General features: G+C 44.5%; 1 protein-coding gene across 1 annotated transcript in view; it reads right to left on the bottom strand.

Annotated features, from left to right (window-relative positions):
- Nucleotides 1-652: 652 nt before the first annotated feature.
- LOC141051185 (uncharacterized) overlaps nt 653-24,060 on the bottom strand; it is a 195,287-nt gene continuing 171,879 nt past the window's right edge. The window contains 2 exon segments of the mRNA XM_073548049.1: nt 653-1,828; nt 1,830-2,450. Of these exon segments, the coding sequence (XP_073404150.1) occupies nt 1,805-1,828; nt 1,830-2,450 (645 nt within the window). The 3' untranslated portion in view covers nt 653-1,804.

Genomic DNA, 24,060 nt, shown 5'->3' with positions numbered 1-24,060 from the left:
AGGCATCATCTCTCCTCCACCAAACTTTAATATTGACACAATGCAGTAAGGCGGGTAACAATCGCCTGGAATTTTCCAAACCCAGATTCATCCATCAAACTAACAGATATGATTCATAACTCCACTTAACATGTTTCCACTGCACCAGACTCCAGCGGCATTTGTGCTTTACACCACTTGATCTTACACTTGACATTGTATTTGGTGATGTAAGGCGGGCATGCAGCTGCTCAGTCATGAAAGCCCATGCTTTCAAGCTCCTGGCACAAAGTTTCCTAGCATTTGTGTTGATGTTGATGCCAGAAGAGGTTTGGAAGTCTGCAGTTATGACTTACTAGAGCATCAGTGACTTGTATGCACAATGCACCTAAGCGCTTGGTGGCCCTGCTCTGTAACTTTATATATTCTACCACTTTCTGGCTGAGTTGCTGTGGCTCCATTTTTTTGGATTATATATGAGGAAGAAATGTAATGAACTGACTTGTTACAACGATGTTGTCATAATAGATGATCACGCTCAAATTCATTGAGCTCGCTAAAACGAGCCATTCTGTCAGGAATCCTATTAATGTCATACTGCATTGCTTAATTTTGGCAATGCCACTGAGTGGAAAACCTGAATTAAAAGATTAATAAGTGTATCCCAATAATGAACAATGAATATTGCTTTTTTATTTGCTTTTTTATATTACATCTATTAATTGCATACATTTATTAATTCTAATTTAAAGGGGTTGACCTGTGCCTCAATCTGTATTGTTTCCTGCAGTGGTGACATCATGTGGATAGCAAATCATTAATCTTCGTGGCTAGTGCCATTTACAGCTGCAGAGTGTCACGATCCTGTTGGGATCGGCGTGCAGCCACTGCTGAGCAAGGACTCACCCACACTGCAGAGGGGCCCGGGTTCAGACACGGCTGGATAGTTCAGGCAAACAGGACCTAGAGGAGCTGAAGTCAGTGAGCAGTGAAGGGGACCTACGGTCATGTGACTGCAAGGGGGCGGGGCTTAGCGTCCTGCTGTCAGAGATGGCAGGACACTAATATAGGAATACTCAAAGTCAGACAAAACCGGGTCATACACAGAGATAGCAATAAAGTACCAGGGATGAGACAGAACGGAGAGTCGGGGCCAGGCAGTGGTCAAAGCCAAACAGACATAGAAGGTACCAAGCAGAATCCAAAAAGCAGTATCCAGAGAACAGACCGAGTCATGCACAGAGTATCAGATAAACAAGAACACAGCACAAACACACTCAGGGGTCACCACACTATGCCAAGGGTGAAAGTATAACTGACGGGGATAGGAGCTTCCTGAGGCTATAAGAAGCTTTCCCAGACCCAGGGAGAGGCCACAATAATAGGCCCCAGGTGTGCAGGTAAGAGCCTGCACTGGGATCATAACATTTAACCCCAGAAGTGCCAGTCCTCAGCACTGGTTCCAGACATTAACCCCAAGTGTGCAAGACAAACCCGCACTTAGATCATGACACAGAGCTGTTGAGCTTAATGCTTGGCTGCATCTTTGTCAACGTGACACCACCACAGCCGCCAAACAAAAGAAACTGGTGCAGCAACAGAAACACAATGCTGGACCCAAGGAGAGTAAGTTAGGCCAGATTTCTTTATAACTGACTGAGCCTATTGGCAAAAGTTTGGTCAAAGTAGAGAACCCCTTTAAGCTCTAAATTGCTTGATTTTTTTTTCTTGTATGATGTGTCAGCAAAATATATGGTTTCTCCCTGTGTTAGTTTTTTTTTCTGGTCAACAAAACATGATTTTCAAGTAAAACTTTATTCGCCTTTTAGGAGTGATAATGGCTCCTTCCTCGTGTGAGTTTTTTGATGTTTATGAAGATGTGATTTGAGGGTAAAACATTTCCCACATTCTAGACATGAATATGGTTTCACCCCTGTGTGACATCTCTGATGTCTAACAAGATCGGATTTATGTGTAAAAGACTTCCCACATTCTGAACATGTAAACGGTTTCTCACCTGTGTGACTTCTCTGATGTATATTAAGAACTGATTTGTCCACAAAACATTTCCCACATTCTGTACACGAATATGGCTTCTCTCCTGTGTGACCTCTCAGATGTTTAAAAAGATGTGGCTTGTCTTCAAAAGATTTCCCACATTCCTGACATGAAAACTGCTTCTCCCCTCTATGTCTCTTCTCATGTCTAACAAGATTTCGTTTATTTGTAAATGCTTTTCCACATTCTGAGCATGGGAACGGCTTCTCCCCAGTGTGATTTCTCTGATGTGTAATAAGATTTGCTTTATCTACAAAACATTTTTCACATTCTGAACATGAATATGGTTTCTCACCTGTGTGAGTCCTCTCATGTCTAGCAAGATATGATTTCTGCTGAAAATCTTTTCCACACACTGAACATGAATATGGCTTCTCCCCTGTGTGAATTCTCTGATGTATAACCAATTTTGACTTATGTTTAAAACATTTTCCACAATCTAAACATGAAAATGGTTTCTCTTCATTGTGACTTCTTTGATGTTCATCAAGATCTGATTTCTGGTTAAAATATTCTAAACTCGACCACGGCTTAATTCCTGCTTGAGTACTTAGATTTTGAAGACCCATTTTGTGACAGTCATTTTTCTTAATAGTCTGCGATGAATCAGAAGATAGCGTCTGTTTAAAATTATCACCTGATAGATCTTTGGAGTGCAAAGATGATGGTATATCTGAGATGTTGGCATGCTCTTCATATGTATCTTGTGTGACATCAAGGTCCTCTATTTTAAGCAATATCACATGTCCCTCCGATATCTCGCTACAGTCATCTGCCAAGAATAATGGTAATCATTATTTAATAAAAGTGCATTAAAATTCTATTTTTATAGCATTTTTTATGTAAAATATCCATATCAATTGAAAGACATGAAGCAAAATTCAATTAGTCACTAAGACAGTAGTGGCTAAACAGTTCACATTCTTAAAGTAAACATCAGAAAAAGGATTGGTAGGTAGATCGTGATATGAGGCCACCACTACCATCATTTGTCTGGAAGAGTTTAATCTGGCAATCTCAATATTTTGGCATTTCTGGCATCACTATTTTGCAATGAATTGTTCATTAGAAAATCATATGTTATAGTAGCAGTATTGTTATGTTAGAAGAATCCAAAACTTGGATTCTTGGATACCCAAAATGGTACCTGACAGCTTATATGGCATGCAGATCTGCATGCTATAGAAGCGATCAGCCTGCACAAAATGAGTGTCCCATAGTGGGACACAGTGTAAAAGTAAGAATGAAATAAAAATAAAAAATGTAAATAATTTTAAAAATATTTAAAAAATACAAAAATATAATAAAAATCAATATTTATTCTATCATTAAATCAATATTTGAAATAAAAAAATCTAAACAATAAAAGTATACATATTTAGTATCGCCGCGTCCGTAACGACTCGACCTATAAAACTGTCCCACTAGTTAACCCCTTTAGTGAAGACCATTAAAAAAAAGGCAAAAAAAATGCTTTATCTTCATACTGCCGAACAAATAGTGGAATAACACGCGATCAAAAAGACGGATATAAATAAACGTGGTACCGCTGAAAACAAGCTGCCATATAGCTCTATCACCGGAAAAATAAAAAAATTATAGCTCACAGAATAAAGCAATGCAAAAATAATTATTTTTTCTACAAAATAGTTTTTATTGCATAAAAGCGCCAAAACATACAAAAAGATGTAAATGAGTTATCGCTGTCATCGTACTGACCCGAAGAATAAAGCTGCTTTATCAATTTTACCACATGTGGAACTGTATAAACACCCCCCCCCAACAGAAATTCATGAATTGCTGGTTTTTGCTCATTCTGTCTCCCAGAAATCGGAATAAAAAGCAATCAAAAAATATCATGTGCCCGAAAATGGTACCAATAAAAATGTCAACTTGTCCCACAAGAAACAAGACCTCACATGACTGTGGGCCAAACTATGGAAAAATTATAGCTCTCAAAATCTGGTGATGCAAAAACTATTTTTTTGCAATAAAAAGCGTCGTTTAGTGTGTGACAGCTGCCAAACATAAAAACCCGCTATAAATAGTAAATCAAACCCCCCTTTATCACTCACTCAAAAATAATAAAAATAAAAAAAATTATTTATTTCCATTTTCCCATTAGGGTTATTGTTAGGGTTGGGGCTAAAGTTAAGGGTTAGGGTTGGGGCTAAAGTTAGGGTTGGGGCTAAAGTTAGGGTTAGGTTTGGGATTAGGGTTAGGGTTGGGATTAGGGGTGTGTTAGTGTTACGTTTGTGGTTAAGGTTATGGTTAGGGTTGGAACTAAGGTTAGGGGTGTATTGGGGTTAGGGTTGGAGTTAGAATTGTTGGGTTAACACTGTTTAGGCACATCAGGGACTCTCCAAACGCGACATGCGTCTGTTCTCAATTCCAGCCAACTCTGCTTTGAAAAAGTCAAACGGTGCTCCTTCCCTTCCGAGCTCGCCATGCGCCCAAACATTGGTTTACCCCCACATATGGGGTATCAGCATACTCAGGACAAATTGCACAACAACTTTTGGGGTCAAATTTCTCCTGTTACCCTTGAGAAATAAAAAATTGGAGGTGAAAAGATCATTTTTGTTGCATATTTTTACGGCTCTACATTATAAACTTCTGTGAAGCACTTGGGGGTTCAAAGTGCTCACCACACATCTAGTTAAGTTCCTTAGGGGTCTACTTTCAAAAATGGTGTCAATTGTGGGGGGTTTCCACTGTTTAGGCACATCAGGGGCTCTCCAAATGTGACATGGCATCCCTTCTCAATTCCAGACAATTTTGCATTGAAAAAGTCAAACGGCGCTCCTTCCCTTCCAAGTTTTGACATGCGCCAAAACAGTGGTTTACCTGCATATATGGGGTATCAGCATACTCAGGACAAATTGTCCAACAACTTTTAGGGTCCAATTTCTCCTGTTATCCTTGGTAAAATAAAATAAAATTGGTTCTGAAGTAAATTGTTTGTGAAAAAAAGTTAAATGTTCATTTTTTTAATCATTTCAAAAATTCCTGTGAAGCACCTAAAGGGTTAATAAACTTCTTGAATGTGGTTTTCAACACCTTCAGGTGTGCAGGTTTTCGAATGGTGTCACTTTTGGGTATTTTTTTATCATATAGACCCCTCAAACTGACTTCAAATGTGATGTGGTCCCTTAAAAAAAATGGTGTTGTAAAAATGAGAAATCAATGGTCAACTTTTAACCCTTATAACTTCCTAACAACTTTTGGTTCCAAAATTATGCTGATGTAAAGTAGACATGTGGGAAATGTTATTTATTAACTATTTTGTGTGACATGTTCTCTGTTTTAAGGGCATGAAAACTCAAAGTTGGAAAATTGCGAAATTTTCAAAATTTTCTACAAATTTCCATTTTTTGTCACAAATAAACGCAAGTCATATCAAATAAATTTTACCACTATCATGAAGTACAATAAGTCACGAGAAAACAATCACCGGGATCCATGGAAGTGTTCCAAAGTTATTACCTCATAAAGGGACAGTGGTCAGCATTGTAAAAATTGGCCTGGTCATTAACATGCAAACCACCCTTGGGGGTAAAGGGGTTACATGACTAATGGTTAAAGTAATTTGAATTCTAACATATTTAATTCTCTTATTTATTTATTTTTTGTCCCCTTTGTGGACCTGAATTTAAGATTATCTGATCACTTCTACTGTATACTACACTACTATAGTTTTGCAGTGTATACTGAAAATCACAGTCTTCTATGAAGCTCCTATTCACAGAAGAGCCACAATGGCAGTGACATAGGCCTTTAGCAGACCCAGAGATTGACAACGGCATACAATTGCTTAACAAGAGCGATCAGAACTCAGTTCCAGCCGCTGCTGTTAGACATAGATGCCGGCTATGTAACATAGCCAGTATTAGCTTCATGAGGAGGGTCCCAAACTCTCTCAAATTATGTACCTATAAGCAGCGGCGTACTGATCGCGGTTGCAGAGTGCAGCTGTGACAGGGCCCGTGCGGGAGGGGGGCCGACGACAGGGCATATTTCAGCTGGATGTGCTTCCAAGGACGCACATTCAGCTGAAATGCATTGAGGAGAAGAGATCAGCCTGGTCCCTGCACCTCAATACATGCTGCTGTCCAATCAGAGACTGGCAGCTAACGTTGGTGTGCAAGACACTGACTTCACATGGCAATAGCGTCATGTGCTGCCCGTCGCTTGCACGTTGACTTCATCTGCCAGCTTCTATGCTGGCTACAGAAGAGAATGCAACAAATTGTGGGAACTGAAGAAAGTAAAAAGAATTATTATATACCAAGATGGGGGACATATATACCAGGAAGGGCCTAGGATGGGGACATATATACCAGGAAGGACCCAGAATGGAGGACATATATAACATGAAGGACACAGGATGAGGGACATATATACCAGGATGGGCTCAGGATGGGGGACATATATACCAGGATGGGCCCAGGATAGAAGACATATATACCACAATGGGCCAAGGAAATGTGATATTTACCAGAATGGGCCCAGGATAGGGGATACATATAGCAGGATGGGCTGGGCAATATATATACCAGGCAGGGGCCCAGGATGGAGGACATATATACCAGAGTGGGCTTAGGATGGGGAACATTACTACATGATGGAGAGGAGGTGTAACATGTATGTCTTTATATGATTTAGAACACTATAAGGGCCATACATCTGACCACCATGCAAGGGGGAGGGCCCAAGTACAAACTTTGCACCAGGGCCCCTCGGACTCTAGTCACACCAGTGCATATACTGTATGTCATTTTGGTTTAACCCCTTTCCTACATTAGACGTACTATTCCGTCCATGTGACCTGGGACCTAAGTCCCAAGGACTCACATGACTCGGTGGGTCAAAATATGGAAAAATTATAGCTCTCAAAATGTGGTGATGCAAAAAACTATTTTTACAATAAAAAGCGTCTTTTAGCGTGTGACAGCTGCCAAACGTAAAAACCCGCCACAAATAGCAAATCAAACCCCCCCTTTATCACCCCCTTAGTAAGGGAAAAATAATAAAATTAAAAAAAATGTGTTTATTTCCATTTTCCCATTAGGGTTAGGGCTAGGGCTGAGATTAGGGTTAGGGGTGTATTGGGGTTAGGGTTGGAGTTAGAATTGGGGGGTTTCCACTGTTTTGGCACATCAGGGGCTTTCCAAACGCGGCATGGCGTCCGATCTCAATTACAGCCAAAAAAGTCAAATGGCGCTGCTTCCCTTCCGAGTTCTGCCATGTGCCCAAATAGAGGTTTACCCCCACAAGTGAGGTATCAGCGTACTCAGGACAAATTGCACAATAACTTTTGGGGTCCTGTTACCCTTGGGAAAATAAAAATTGGGCGTCAAAAGATCATTTTTGTGGAAAAAATATGATTTTTTAATTGTACGGCTGTACGTTATAAACTTCTGTGAAGCCCTTGGGGGTTCAAAGTGCTCACCACATATCTAGATAAGTTCCTTGGGGGGTCTAGTTTCCAAAATGGGGTCACTTGTGGGGAGTTTCCACTGTTTAGGCACATCAGGGGCTATCCAAACGTGACATGGCATCCGATCTGAATTCCAGCCAATTTTGCAGTAAAAAAGTCAAACGGCGCTCCTTCCCTTCTAAGCTCTGCCATGCACCGAAACAGTGGTTCCCCCCCACATATCAGGTATCAGCGTACTCAGGACAAATTGCACAATAACTTATGCAGTCCAATTTCTCCTGTTACCCTTGGTAAAATAAAAAAATTGAACCTGAAGTAATTTTTTTGGGAAAAAAAGTTAAATGTTCATTTTTTTTTTAAACATTCAAAAAATTCCTGTGAAGCACCTGAAGGGTTAATAAACTTCTTGAATCTGGTTTTGAGCACCTTGAGGGGTGCAGTTTTTAGAATGGTGTCACTTTTGGGTATTTTCTATCACATAGACCCCTCAAAGTGACTTCAAATGTGATGTGGTCCCTAAAAACAAAATGGTGTTGTAAAAATGAGAAATCGCTGGTCAACTTTTAACCCTTATAACTTCCTAACAAAAAAACATTTTGGTTCCCAAATTGTGCTGATGTAAAGTAAACATTTCGTGCACATGTCAGCTGTTCAATACGGATGACATGTCCCGGGAAAGATGTCCGACACTGGTGTAAATGTACGCATGATGTCAGAAAGAGATTAAAGGAGGCCCAAAAGCTGCCAAAACAGCTCAAATTAGGGGCAGACTCCAGAAAAAGTGGCATCAATTGACTCACAGTAGAAAATTTATAAAGGTGCAGCAGTCAGGCATGGGCCATGCATGAGACAGGATTTTGCCCAGTATTTACAGCTTGGAATTGAAGTTCAAATTAACATGAGGTGGATGAGGGAGTGGTGTAGACCTGCTGTGCTGGGAGCCCTGATACCTCATGCAACAGCTCAAACAGCTTTTCTGCTCAGCCACACTTAGGTGGCACAAATATCAGCTTCGTAGACTACCCGTTGCTGCAACATGTGCAGAGTGGAATTCCACCGTGTCTGCACATTGCATATCAACCTGTTAAAGAGTAGGCCGAAAGACCTCTGTAGCGATGCAAGTCAATGACACATGGGGTACGAATAGCAGTAGTGAGCATACAGTGACTGTGCTTTCTGCAGCAGTGCATTCAGGCCGGGATAGTGGCAGAGAAATTGCTGTACCACCAGGTTTAGTACATGAGCCACGGAAGGTATGTGTGTGAGGTTGCCCCGGCGTAGGGCTGCCACCAGGTTTGCACCGTTATCCTGGGCCGCTATCAGGGCATTGCTGCCCTTACTGTGGTACGGGGCCCGGCGAGCAGGATTCTGCCGGTTCAGGAACTGAACGTGCTTTCTCAGACGCATGTTCAGTTAAAATCTATTGCCATGCAGGAGGATATCCTCCTGTACAGCAACAGTTAACGTTAACAGCCGCCAACCAATCACAGGCTGGCAGCTGATGTCAGCGCAAACGTTGCACTGACATACACCTGGACATCCGTGCCTCAGGTGAATTGAGCAGAGGACACCGCTGGACCTCGGCCAGTTAAGGAGAAACTTTTCTTTTGTAAAGCTGCCCTATGGAGTGGTATCATACTACTATGGCGGTGCATTACACTACTATGGAGGTTCCTTTTACTACTATGAGTGTGCATTATACTGCTATATATGACTATGGGGTGCATTTTAATGCTATGGGGTGCATTATACTACTATATGGAGTATTATACTATTATGAGGATGCATTATACAACTATGGTGGTGAATTATACTGCTATGGGGGGTGCATTATTATATATTATACTGCTATATATGACTATGGGGTGCATTGTACTACTATGGGGATGAAGTAACATAGTAACATAGTTTTGAAGGCTGAAGGAAGACCTTATGTCCATCTAGTTCAGCCTATTTTTAGTGCAGCTGTTCTGCATTGTTGATCCTGGGGAAGGCAAAAAACCCACAGAGTAAAAGCCAATTTTCTCCATAGGGAAAAAAATTCCTTCCCCTAAGCTGGGTCAACCATCTACCTATAATATTCTGTTATTTGTAACCTTCTATACTGTTACTCACAAGAAAAGCATCCATTCCTTTCTTAAATTCATTCAGTGAGTTGGCCATCACCACTTCCTCAGGAAGAGAATTCCAGAGCCTCACTGCTCTTACCGTGAAGAACCCTCTTCTATGCTGGTGCAGAAATTGTCTTTCCTCCAAATGAAGAGAATGCCCCCTTGTTCTTGTCACAGTCCTTGGTACAAACAGTTCATTGGAGAGATCTCTGTATTGCCCTCTGATATACTTGTACATATATATTAGGTCTCCCCTAAGTCTTCTCTTTTCTAGAGTAAATAGACCTAATTTTGATAACCTTTACTGTATACTGGTATATATGACTATGAGGTGCATTATACTATTATATATAACTATGGGGGTGCATTATACTGATATATATAACTACGGGGGCATTATTCTTTTTGTATGACTATGGCGGTGTATTATACTACTTTGTAAGTGCATTATACTGCTATATATGACTATGGGGTGCATTATACTACTATGGGGGTGCATTATACTACTATATATGACTATGAGGTGCATTATGCTACTATGGGGGTGCATTTTACTGCTATGGTGGTGCATTATACTACTATGGGGGTGCATTATACTACTATGGGGGTGCATTATTCTACTATGGGGGTGCATTATACTATTATATATGACTATGAGGTGCATTATACTACTATGGAGGTGCATTATACTACTATGGGGGTGCATTATACTATTATATATGACTATGAGGTGCATTATACTACTATGGAGGTGCATTATACTACTATGGGGGTGCATTATACTATTATATATGACTATGAGGTGCTTTATACTACTATGGGGGTGCATTATACTGCTATACATGACGATGAGGTACAATATACTACTATATATGACTATGAGGTGCAATATACTACTATGGGGGTGCATTACACTGCTATATATTACTATGGGGTGCATTATACTACTATGGGGATTAATTAAACTGCTATATATGACTATGAAGTGCACTATGTATTATATATGACTATGGGGTGCATTATACTGGTATAGTGCATTATTCTTTTTGTATGACGATGGGGGTGCATTATACTACTATGTATGACTATAGAGGTGCCTTCTAATACTATATAACTGTGGGGTGCATTATTCTGCTTAATATAACTGAGGTGCATTATACTATGATATATGACTATGGGGTGCATTCTAATACTATATATGACTATGGAGGGCATTATACTAATATGGATGACTATGGGGTGCATTATACTACTATGGATGACTATGGGTGCATTATACTACCATAGATGACTATGGTGGCAGTATGGAGAGACATGGAGGGCAATATGGAGAGACATGGGGAAGTATCAAGAGACAGGAAGCAGAATGGGAGGACAATTGGGGTTCAGAATGGGACGACACATGGGGTCCAGAATGGGAGGACACGTGGGGGCAGGATGTGGGACATTATTACTGTAGGGGCTAATTAAAGGAAATATTTGAGGATACTGTTTTCAGTGTGGGGGAGAAAAGGTCCTGTTACTGTGCAGGGCGACACGGTCGCTTTTTTCTTCTGGCATAGTGTAGAGATTGGGGAAAGTGCTCTAGATAACTGGGATAGAGACGAGTCCTGGCTGGAAGAAGTGATGGCGGTCTTTGCTGGATGAAGCTGAAGGACTTCAACTAGAGACGTCACTGGTGAGTCAGTGTGCTACCTGTACACTGACACTATACACTGTATACTATATACAGAGGTCCTGTGATTAATGTCACCATTGATCACTGTATTATCTGTTCAGTGACACTGTATACAGAACTCCTGTGTATAATGTCACCGGTGATCACTGTATTACCTGTATACTATACACTATATACAGATCTCTTGTGTATGATGTCACTGGTGATCCCTGTATTACCTGTACCTTAACACTATATACAGAGGTCCTATGTATAATGTCAATGGTGATCACTGTATTGCCTGTACACTGACACTATACACAGCGCTCCTATGTATAATATCACTGGTGTTCCCTGTATTACCTGAACACTATACACTATATACAGAGCTCCTGTGTATAGTGTCACTGGTGATCCCTGTATTACCTGTACATTGGCACAATATACAGAGCTCCTGTGTATAATGTCACACGTGATCATTGTATTACCTGTACACTGACACGATATATAGAGTTCCTATGTATAATGTCACTGGTGTCACTGGTGATCTCTGTGTTATGTACACTGACACTATACACTGTGTACTATATGCAAAGCTCCTGTGAAATGGCACTTATGGTAAAATTAGTAATGTGTTTTTTTTAATAATGATCAGTATTGTAGTATTTGGTCACTATGTGGTTGTAATATGTGGTCTGGTCATTGTGTGGTGGTATTTGTCCCTTGTATGCGGCATTATTTATTCACTATGTGGTGGTGATATGTGGTCTGGTCATAGTGTGGTGGTATTTGTTCTTTGTGTGTGATGGTATTATATGGCCTGGTCATGTGTGGCAGTACTTGTCCCTTATAATAATAATAATACATTTTATTTCTATAGCGCCGACATATTCCGCAGCACTTTACATTTCAGAGGGGATTTGTACAGACAATAAACGTTACAGCATAACAATAATCACATAGATTATTACAAATACCAAGAGGAATGAGGGCCCTGCTCGCAAGCTTACAGTCTATGAGGAAAGAGGTAGACACGAAAGGTGGGTGGTAACACTTGCCCTGATTATATGGACCAGCCATAATGTTAAGTGTGTAACAGTACAGACACAGAGGGCTAATGGATGCATAAAGCATGTGGGAACATGATGCGGGGAACCTGGTTATGGTAAAACTTTTGGCTGTGCCACACAGGGACAGATTAGGTTAATGTGTTGAGGCGATAGGCCAGTCTGAATAAATGCGTTTTCAGGGCACGCTTAAAATTGTGGGGATTGGGGACTAATCGTATTGACCTGTGAAGTGCATTCCAAAGAATTGGCGCAGCACGTGTAAAGTCTTGGAGACAGGAGTGGGAGGTTCTGATTATTGAGGATGCTAACCTCAGGTCATCAGCAGAACGGAGGGTGCGGGTAGGAAGGTATACTGAAACAAGGGAGTTGATGTAGGGTGGTGTTGAGCCATGGAGGGCTTTGTGGGTGAGGGTAATAAGTTTATACTAAATTCTGGAGTGGATGAGTAGCCAGTGTAATGACTGGCATAAAGTAGAGGCATCGGTGTAACGATTGGTGAGGAATATGATCCTGGCTGCAGCATTCAAGACAGATTGGAGAGGGGAGAGTTTGGTAAGAGGGAGACCGATTAGAAGAGAGTTACAATAGTCGAGACGAGAATGAATAAGAGAAACAGTAAGAGTCAAAATTAAGAAAAGGTCGAATTCTAGAAATGTTTTTGAGGTGCAGATGACAAGAGCGAGCCTGTGATCGAATGTGGGGGCAAAGGAAAGCTCGGAGTCAAGTATGACCCCAAGACAGCGGGCATGTTGCTGGGGAGTAATAGTGGAACCACACACAGAAATGGCAATGTCGGGTATAGGTACATTAGTAGAGGGAGGAAACACAAGGAGTTCAGTCTTTGACAGGTTCATTTTCAGATATAGTGAGGACATGATGTTAGACACAGCGTTTAGACAATCGCCGGTGTTTTCTAGAAAGGCTGGCGTGATGTCAGGAGAAGAAGCGTATAATTGGGTGTCATCAGCATAGAGATGGTACTGGAAACCAAATCTACTGATTGTTTGACCAATAGGGGCATTGTACAAGGAGAAGAGGATGGGGCCTAGAACCGATCCTTGAGGAACCCCAACAGTAAGGGGAAGGTGAGAGGAGGAGGAACTGGCAAAAGATACAGTAAAGGAGCGGTCAGAGAGATAGGAGGAGAACCAGGAGAGAATGGTGTCCTTGAGGCCAATGGAACGGAGCATAGTGAGGAGGAGCTGATGATCCACAGTGTCGAATGATGCAGAGAGATCCAAGAGAATTAGCATGGAGTAATGACCATTTGATTTAGCTGTTAGTAGATCATTAGAGACTTTAGTGAGGGCAGTTTCAGTAGAGTGTAAAGAGCAGAAACCGGATTGGAGAGGGTCGAGAAGAGAGTTATCAAAGAGATAGCGGATAAGACGGGAGTGGACTAGGCGTTCCAGGAGTTTAGAGATGAAGGGAAGATTAGAGACAGGTCTATAGTTAGCGGCACAGTTTGGGTCGAGGGATGGCTTTTTAAGTAGTGGATGTATGATGGCATGCTTAAATGAGAAGGGAAAGATACCAGAAGAGAGAGAGAGGTTAAATATTTTAGTTTGGTGAGGGGTGACGGCAGGGGAAAGGGACTGGAGGAGATGTAACGGAAATGGGTCACTGGTGTAAGTGGTTGGGCGAGAAGATGCAAGGAGCCTGCTTACTTCTTCTGTGACTGGTTCAAAATCAGAGAGTGAGCTAGATGCAGTGGGGGAGGGAGGACAGTGCATGGTATGAGGTGATTGGGAGATAATTTCCTGTGGAATCTGGTCAATTTTTTTCTTTGAAATAATTGGCCAGATTGTCAGTTTGGATCTCCTTTCCCTTCTATGTGATATTATTTACTTACTATGTGGTAGTGATAAGTAGTCTGGTCATGGTGTGGCGGTATTTGTTCCTTGTGTTAAAAAATGCATGTGACACATTCCCTTAAAGAAACAAATAAAAATATACATAAAAAGAGTACAGGATATTTTAACAAATGTTTAATAGCTTAGAGTAAAGTAGGGTGCTGCCAAAAGAGTCTATCTTGTCGTGGAGGTGGCTTAAAAATTCTTTTGGCCAAAACAAAAGCTGCAGGCTGTGTATGTGATCTAGTGTTAGATGGGAACTGATCATGTGTGATTGGCGATAAAATGGTGCAGAAGTGGAGTATTTCCAAGATTGGGTGAAGGGATTGTGGAAGGTTGGAGGCGGAGCTAGGGTGGAGCCTGGGCGGAGCCTCAAGGGGCCTGAAAATTTGCACGTATGGGGTCCTGAAATTCCTGGTAGCAGCCCTGCCATTATCGCACACAGCTTTCCCTTTCCCTGACTCGGCCTGGATAGCTGCGTGACTGGGATCTCCAAGGCATATTATTTTAAACACTGCCTGATTGTGGTGAGCACTAGCTGCGCAGTACGGAGGTGGGAAATAATTCTCTCTGCACTGTTGTAACGCGTGTCTCAGTAAAGGATAGGTTGAGGATGCAGGTGGAGGTCCTAGAGGTGGTGGAGGAGGCAGAAGAAGTGGAGGAAGTGTTAGATACAGATGTTTGTCCCTCAAGCCTTGGGGATTCCAAGACTTGTGGAGCAGCCCCTTCCTCACCTGCCTCCACAGCCACCAGAGTCATCCAATGCCCAGTCAGCAAGATATAATGCAGTGGTGAAATGCACCCTGTCAGACATACATTTTTTCAAGTAACTTAGGATGTTGTTTGCAAAATGCTGGTGTAGCACAGACACAACTTCCTTAGAGAAGTAATGGTGACTGGGCAACTTGTACTGGGGGACTGCGACAGCCATCAGCTTTTGGAAACTGTCTTTATCCACCAGGCAGAAAGGCAGTATTTCTATGGCCCACAAATTGGAGATGGAGAAGTTCAACCTCTTAGCTTTAGCGTGTGTTGGAGGAAACAATCTTTTATGTGACCACAACTGCGGGATCGAGGGCTGGCTGATGTGCTGAGAGTGGGTGGAGTAGGGACAACACAACAAACTGCTGAACTGTGAGTGAGGTGCAGGCTGAGATGTTATTGTAAATTTTTAAAGCTGTGGTGTGCTCGGTGTTTGAGATCGGTCAAAAACAGCAGGCATGTCCACCTCCGTAAGAACTAATGGGCTCTCATTCACCCTGACTATAGAGTGTAAATGTTAGGTATCGGATTCCTGACACTGCACAGCGGGAATCCAGAGCCAGACATCCAGCGGTCTCCCATTCTCCTCCGACCGCTCCGGGTGCTGCTCAGCAATCACGGCGAGCCAGGCGTGCTACTCAGACTTGTCTGACTGCCTGGATGTTGCTGCCACCTCGGGTGCAGCAATGGTAGCGCATCCTGTTCTGCAGGGAACCGCTCCAGAGGCTAAGACCTCATGCCATGCTACTGGGCATGCCCGCAAGGTGACCTCTCACTGGAGAGCAGGGGTCACATGCTCAGGTCCTGCGTCGGATCTGATTGGTCCTTTCCAGGGTACTGGAAGGTCCCGGAAGCGCATGGCTATAAAAAGCCTGCATGGCGGCTCGCCTATGCGCTAGTGTAGCATATTATGCTGTGTGTGTATGGTGATGGATGCATGGACTGGTGACTGACTTATTATGAAACCCCTTCCCTTGGATAATACGATTGGTGACTGTGTGTTGGGTTAGTCAGCTCCAGGTTGTGGCACGCTACATGCCATTGTGCGATCCACGCCTACACTAGCGTCCGTTGGTGCCCGGTTCTCGGTGCCGACGCTTACGGCTTTAGTTGCCGCTGCGCTGCAATACCAGCAGCTATTGGTGTTCGCGGCTGCGACGCCACACGCCAGCTCCTGTGACGTTAACAGGGCCAGCGCCTTTGCATATATTTTTGCCAAGTGACTCTGTGTCTGAACAGAGCCGCTCCTAGTGTTCGGGTGACGTTAACCCGTGCGCACTACGGCACCTTCTGGTACATCTGCCATTGTCCAGCAGCGGTCTAATCACCTACCGCACGGTGGACCCCGGGCGGCGAACGCACCTCCTATTATTTATATTTGGTGCGTTCCGCCGTCCCGAACAGTAAATAAGTGGAAGTTCTGCAGCCGGAGACCTGTGTGAGAACACTAGCCATGGTGACAGAGGAGGAAGGAGCTGTTGATGGGGTGGCCAGTGGTTGGTGAGGCCTTTTAGGCCGCATATTAGCGCAGTGAGATTCCCAGACTAACGCATTTTGATCGTGCATGTGCCGGTTCATGCATGTAGTAGTCAAATTATTGGAATTTTTGCCTCTACTGAGTCATTTTTTACAAAGTTGGCAAAGTTGGCAGTTGGGCCTTCAGTTGGGGCCTCAAAAAAGGCCAAGACTAGGCAACCATTGCCGCTCCTGCGAACTGCAGACCCGCAACTGCTGCTGGCCACAGCCAGAGTTGTGGCAGAGTAACAGAAGCTGTAACCCCTTCCACCATGATCCCGCTTTTTCCCACTAATGTTGGATCTACCCTTCCCCTCTTTTAACCAGCTGTTTCACAACCCTAGGCCCACACCTGTTAGTTACCTATCACTAAATGATCTATCAGCATTTATATGGAGACACTGATGTCTGGACCATACAATTAGAACAAATGATTCAGATGCTGAAATGTGGACTGGTATCTGGACCAAACAAATAGCACAAAGGATTTAGATGCTGAAAAGTGGACTGGTGTCTGGACCACACAATTAGCACAAAGGATTTAGATGCTGAAAAGTGGACTGGTGTCTGGACCACACAATTAGCACAAAGGATTTAGATGCTGAAATGTGGAGTGCTGACTGGACCACACAATTAGCACAAAGAATTTAGGTGCCGAAATGTGGACTGCTGGCTGGACCACACAATTAGCACAAAGGATTTAGATGCTGAAATGTGGACTGCTGACTGGACCACACAATTAGCACAAAGGATTTAGATGCTGAAATGTGGACTGCTGGCTGTCACGGTGACCCGTCCTGTGTGACGCGACCTGCAGGCCGGTAGCTAAAACAACAAGACGCGGCACTAGAGTTGAGCGACTTTTGGTTTTTTAGGGTCGCGTTTCGTTTCGTGAAACCCGACTTTTCCAAAAGTCGGGTCGAGCAAGATCGTCCGATTATAGGGAAAAGTTGGGGTCGTCCCAAAACACGAAACCCAATGTAAGTCAATGGGGAATAAAAGTCGGCAGTGAGAGGAGGACAGGAAACACACCTACAGTGCCCATTTGAATGCCAAAAGCATCAATTCTTCTTTCTTAAGCTTGTCAACCTTAATTAACTTCATAATACAAGTTACGCACTGAAAAATGGGGGTTATTTGGCTACAAACTGTGGGGGGGGAGGGCTGGCTCCAGGTTTTCATGTGCCCTGGGCGAAAGAGCGCCCCTTTAACACATACCACAACTCATCATGCTCCGATACGGCAGAGAAATAGTGGTATAGTACAATGAAAAATACCTCACTTTTTACATCTCATGACGAGGCCCATCTATTTCTCCATACAGAATCATTGGTCCCATATAATGTTTGAAACAGTATATGATGAGCTCCACATAATGCTACAGTATATGTTGGTCCCCATGGATGAAGCTCCACTGTCTTATGGGCCCAAATAATGCTCCAAACATAATGGGCCCCATTTCTAATGCTCTAGTGTATAATGGGCCCTGTAAATGCTGCTCCAGTGTCTGATGTCCACCTTTGGAATGTTCCAGTGTATGGTGGGCCCCATCTATCATTCTCCAGAGTATAGTGCTCCCCAAAAATTGCTGTCCCAACATTGAAAACAATCAAATAAGTCTCCTCGCTAGGGAATCCCTGTACTTGTCTGGACAGGTGCTGTAGCTTGCTTAACAGCTCGCCAGCCGTTCTCACGCCCAGTATGGATTACACGTGATTGCACAAAGGTGAGAAAGGGTACCGTATCCCCAGATAACATGTATGGATAGCGTACACATTCAAAATATATGTCTATACAGCATGAGGCAGGCTCAGACAGTGTTAGGCCCAGTATGGATTGCACGTGATTGCACAAAGGTTAGAAAGGGTACCGTATCCCTGGATAACATGTATGGATAGCGTACACATTCAAAATATATGTCTCAGGAGGCAGGCTCAGACGGTGTTAGGCCCAGTATGGATTGCACGTGATTGCACAAAGGTTAGAAAGGGTACCGTATCCCTGGATAACATGTATGGATAGCGTACACATTCAAAATATATGTCTATACAGCATGAGGCAGGCTCAGACGGTGTTAGGCCCAGTATGGATTGCACGTGATTGCACAAAGGTTAGAAAGGGTACCGTATCCCTGGATAACATGTATGGATAGCGTACACATTCAAAATATATGTCTCAGGAGGCAGGCTCAGACGGTGTTAGGCCCAGTATGGATTGCATGTGATTGCACAAAGGTTAGAAAGGGTACCGTATCCCCGGATAACATGTATGGATAGCGTACACATTCAAAATATATGTCTCAGGAGGCAGGCTCAGACGGTGTTAGGCCCAGTATGGATTGCACGTGATTGCACAAAGGTTAGAAAGGGTACCGTATCCCTGGATAACATGTATGGATAGCGTACACATTCAAAATATATGTCTATACAGCATGAGGCAGGCTCAGACGGTGTTAGGCCCAGTATGGATTGCACGTGATTGCACAAAGGTTAGAAAGGGTACCGTATCCCTGGATAACATGTATGGATAGCGTACACATTCAAAATATATGTCTCAGGAGGCAGGCTCAGACGGTGTCAGGCACAGTATGGATTTGACGGCCCAGATTACACAGCGGAGGAGTAGGGAGAGGTAAAGATTGCAAATGCTGTGGCCCTGCCCAAGCAAGGGGGGCCCACTCGTGGGCGTCGGTACTGGCACTGGGCCCCTCATAGTACAGCGGTGTGTCTGACGGCGGGTGTGCACCATCACCGTCAGAGACACTTGATTGCACTATGAGGGACCCTGTGCCAGGGCCCGCGCCCAAGAGTCGGCCTACCCACCTGTCCAGGGCAACGGCACTCGCACGGTGTCGTGCGGTAGGTGGTGACCCCGGCCATGGGGGGGGAGGCAGCACAGTTAGGGAGTTTTAGAAAGTGGCATATGTTGATGTTGGACATTCAGCTGATGCAAAAGGCGAAATAGGTGAAGTACCAGGAAGAGGTGGACCAAAGCAAGCCATTTTTCTGTCACCCTATGTGTCATCAGGGGAAGGTGGGACAAAATCCTTGGAAACCCATGCGTGGTTCATTTTAATGAAGGTTAGATCATCCACATTTTGGGTTGACAGACGGGTCCTTTTTTCTGTCAGGATTGATCCAGCTGCACTGAAGACTCTTTCCGATAGCACACTTGCAGCTGGGCAAGCGAGCTCCTGTAAGGCATATTGGGCCAATTCAGGCCAGGTGTCCAGTTTAGCGGCCCAATAGTCAAAGGGGAATGACCTGTGTGGGAGAACATCGATATGGGAGGAAAAGTAGTTTGTTACCATAGTTGACAACTGCTGTCTCCTGTCACTTTCCATCGATGCAGTATTACCAGTTGTGTGAGCGGTATTTGAAAAATCAGTCCACAACATTGTCATGAAACCCCTGTCTCCAACGCCATTTCTGCTGTGTGCACCACAAACACCTCTGCCAAGCTGCCCCCGGCCCGTACGGCTCGTGTGAGAACCATCACCGCTGCTGTGTGCTGGGAATGCCTCAAGCAACCGATTTACCAGAGTTGCTTGTTTATTAGCCAATATTAGGTCAAGGTTCTCCTGTGGCATGATGTTTTGTAATTTGCCTTTATAGCGTGGATCCAGGATGCTGGCCAACCAGTAGTCGTCATCATTCATCATTTTGGCAATGCGGGGATCCCTTTTTAGGATCCGCAAGGCATAATCTGACATGTGGGCCAATGTTCCCGGTGTCAATGATGCACTGCGAGTGCTGGGTGGAGGAGCACTTTCTGGCAAATCCACATCCCTCCAGTCACGCACAAACCCTGTACCAGACCTTGCCACGCCAACATTTTCACTTGCCCCACGAGATGCATCCTCCTCCCCTAAATAATCATCCCCATCATCCTCCTCCTCCTCCTCTTCTTCCTCCACCTCGTCCAGGAGAGGTCCCTGAGCAGACAATGGCTGAATGTCATCAAGGATTCCCTCCTCCTCATCAACATTGGCTGCAGACGCCTGCTCCTTAAGGTGCGTCAAAGTTTGCATGAGCAGACGCATAAGTGGGATGCTCATGCTTAGGATGGCGTCGTCTGCGCTTACCAGCCGTGTGCATTCCTCAAAACACTGAAGGACTTTACAAAGGTCTTTCAGCTTCGACCACTGCACACCTGTCAACTCCATGTCTGCTCTCAAAGTGCCTGGCCGTGTATCCTCCCACAAATGCATTATGGCCTGCCTCTGCTCGCACAGCCGCTCCACCATGTGCAGGGTGGAGTTCCACCTTGTTGCAATGTCGATAATGAGGCGGTGGTTGGGAAGGTGGAGCAATCACTGCAGCTTCTGCATACGAACGGAGTGTACAGGCGACCGGCGGATGTGCGCGCACAGTCTTCGCACCTTCTGGAGCAGGGCTGTTAACTCTGGATAATTTTTGAGGAAGCACTGCACCACCAGGTTCAAGGTGTGAGCCAAGCAAGGTATGTGGCTGAGTTTTGAAAGGGCTATGGCTGCCACAAAATTACGGCCGTTATCACTAACTACCTTGCCTGCCTCAAGATGTACACTGCCCAGCCATGACTCAGTTTGTCGCTTCAAGTACTCGGCCAGCACCTCGGCGGTGTGTCTGTCGCCCAAACACATCATCTGCAACACAGCCTGCTGACGCTTTCCACTAGCTGCTCGATAGGGGGACACATCGTGTGCAACAGTGGCAGCTGCAGATGGAGTGCTCGTACGACTGCGCTCTGTGGACGAGCTTTCGCTTCTGGAGGAGGTGGAGGAGGAGGAGGGTCGAACGCCTACAGCCAACTGTTTCCTATACCGTGGGCTAGGCAGCACTGTCCCACCACCGCTGTCCCCTGTGGACCCTGCATCCACATTAACCCAGTGCGCAGTGATGGACACGTAACGGCCCTGGCCATGCCGACTGGACCATGCATCAGTTGTGAGGTGCACCTTTCCGCTCACTGACTGCTTGAGTGCATGGACAATGCGGTCTTTCACATGATGGTGGAGGGCTGGGATGGCTTTGCGAGAGAAGAAGTAGCGACTGGGTAGGTCATAGCGTGGTACTGCATAGGCCATGAGTTCGCGGAAAGCTGTGCTTTCCACCAACCGAAAGGGCATCATCTCAAACGAGATTAGTTTGGCAATGTGGGCGTTCAAACCCAGTGTACGCGGATGAGAGACTGAGTACTTTCTTGACCTACTCATAGTGTCTGGGAGGGTGAGCTGGACTTGAGAGCTGCATATGGTGGAAGTAGCGGTGGACAGGGCGGACTGAGAGAGGGTTGATGATGGTGATGGAGTTGGTGTTCTTTCTGATGGCCTAGAATCAGTCTTTCGTTGATATAACAGTGGGATTCCCTGACTGCTGTGGTCTTGCAACGACACCTCAACATTTGCTGCTGTGCTAACCGGTGGGCTTACAGTGGGGGAAACAATGTAGCGTTGCTGACTACCTTCGTTGTGATCAGTTGCACATGTGGCACTTGAGGTTTGGTGTTGTGTCCACGCTTGCAAGTGCATGCTGGTTAAATGTCTAAGCATGCAACTGGTATTCAAATTTTTCAGATTCTTCCCTCGGCTAAAGGTCTTTGCGCACTTCTTACAGATAACCTTGGCCTGATCATGAGGATTTTGGTCAAAAAAGTGCCACACTGCACTCTTCCTACTTTGGCAGACATTTTGCGGCCTAGCACGCTGTGATCTTTTGACCCTCTGGACAAGCTGTCCAGCAACTCTTTTGATGTTTGGAACCTGTCTTTGGAGTGCTCCGGGCCTGCCAGATAACAGCTGTTGCGATGTCGATGTCTGCTGTGGATGCTCCTCATCTGAGCTATTGGAAGCAGCACCCTCTTCCCCCAATGGATGCCAATCTGGGTCAACAACTGGGTCATCCATCACCTCCTCTTCTATGTCATGTGCACCTTCCTCTGTGTCACCGTGTATGGTGGTATAGTGTGCGGGAAGGGGCACCTGAGTCTCATCAGGGTCAGAATCTGGCTCTGTACACTGCGAGGACAATGTAGTGCTCTGAGTGAATGTACCAGCAGAATCATCCATCAGCGGCTGTGCATCAGTGCACTCCATGTCAGATTCATCTTGGCCTGGGTAATTCACCATTTCACTTGATAATCCAGGCATGGTATGTGAAAACAGCTCCATGGAGTAATCAGTAGTATGGCCTGCGTCATCCTTCAATCTTGGTTGGGGTGAAGGACACAAGGAAAGGTGTGGTTCATGAACATGAGCCTCCAATGACGACTCAGTGCTTTTACTTTTTACAACTGAAGAAGAGGAGGCGATAGAGCTGGAGGCTGAGTCAGCAATGTAAGACAAAACTTTTTCCTGATGCTCTGGCTTTAAAAGAGGTTTGCCAACTCCTAGAAAACTAAGCGTTCGAGGCCTTATGTAGCCAGACGATGACGCAGGGTCAGCACCTCCTGCATTCGGTCCTATTTTGCTCTTGCCACTACCATCAGATCCACCACCAACACCATCATTACCAGCTGCCAACCCCCGCCCAATTTCTCGGCCTCTTCCACCAGCCTTCCTCATTTTTGGTAGAAATGTAGACAAAATCCAACAAACTATATAGTAATGTAAAACAAGGTACAAGGTGTCTATAGGACAGGGGAGATTTTGAATTTCTGCACACACTTGTGGACAGTGGACACTTTTGGATTGTGTGAGGCCCACTGATATCTGAGCGCTATGTGACAGGCTCGATGGCACTGCTGTGACAAAAGTGACTAGAGGATAAGGGAGATTTTGAATTTCTGCACACACTTTTGGACACTGGACACTTTTGGATTGTGTGAGGCCCACTGATATCTGAGCGCTATGTGACAGGCTCGATGGCACTGCTGTGACAAAAGTGACTAGAAGATAAGGGAGATTTTGAATATCTGCACACACTTTTGGACACTGGACACTTTTGGATTGTGTGAGGCCCACTGATATCTGAGCGCTATGTGACAGGCTCGATGGCACTGCTGTGACAAAAGTGACTAGAGGATAAGGGAGATTTTGAATATCTGCACACACTTTTGGACACTGGACACTTTTGGATTGTGTGAGGCCCACTGATATCTGAGCGCTATGTGACAGGCTCGATGGCACTGCTGTGACAAAAGTGACTAGAGGATAAGGGAGATTTTGAATATCTGCACACACTTTTGGACACTGGACACTTTTGGATTGTGTGAGGCCCACTGATATCTGAGCGCTATGTGACAGGCTCGATGGCACTGCTGTGACAAAAGTGACTAGAGGATAAGGGAGATTTTGAATTTCTGCACACACTTTTGGACACTGGACACTTTTGGATTGTGTGAGGCCCACTGATATCTGAGCGCTATGTGACAGGCTCGATGGCACTGCTGTGACAAAAGTGACTAGAGGATAAGGGAGATTTTGAATATCTGCACACACTTTTGGACACTGGACACTTTTGGATTGTGTGAGGCCCACTGATATCTGAGCGCTATGTGACAGGCTCGATGGCACTGCTGTGACAAAAGTGACTAGAGGATAAGGGAGATTTTGAATATCTGCACACACTTTTGGACACTGGACACTTTTGGATTGTGTGAGGCCCAATGAATATCTGAGCGCTATGTGACAGGC

The sequence above is a fragment of the Dendrobates tinctorius genome, unplaced genomic scaffold, assembly GCF_039654945.1.
Source record: "Dendrobates tinctorius isolate UK_male_01 unplaced genomic scaffold, ASM3965494v1 ptg000155l, whole genome shotgun sequence".
NCBI lineage: Eukaryota > Metazoa > Chordata > Amphibia > Anura > Dendrobatidae > Dendrobates > Dendrobates tinctorius.
The sequence above is the reverse complement of the archived record's forward strand: the minus strand, read 5'-3'. Positions and strand labels throughout refer to the sequence as shown.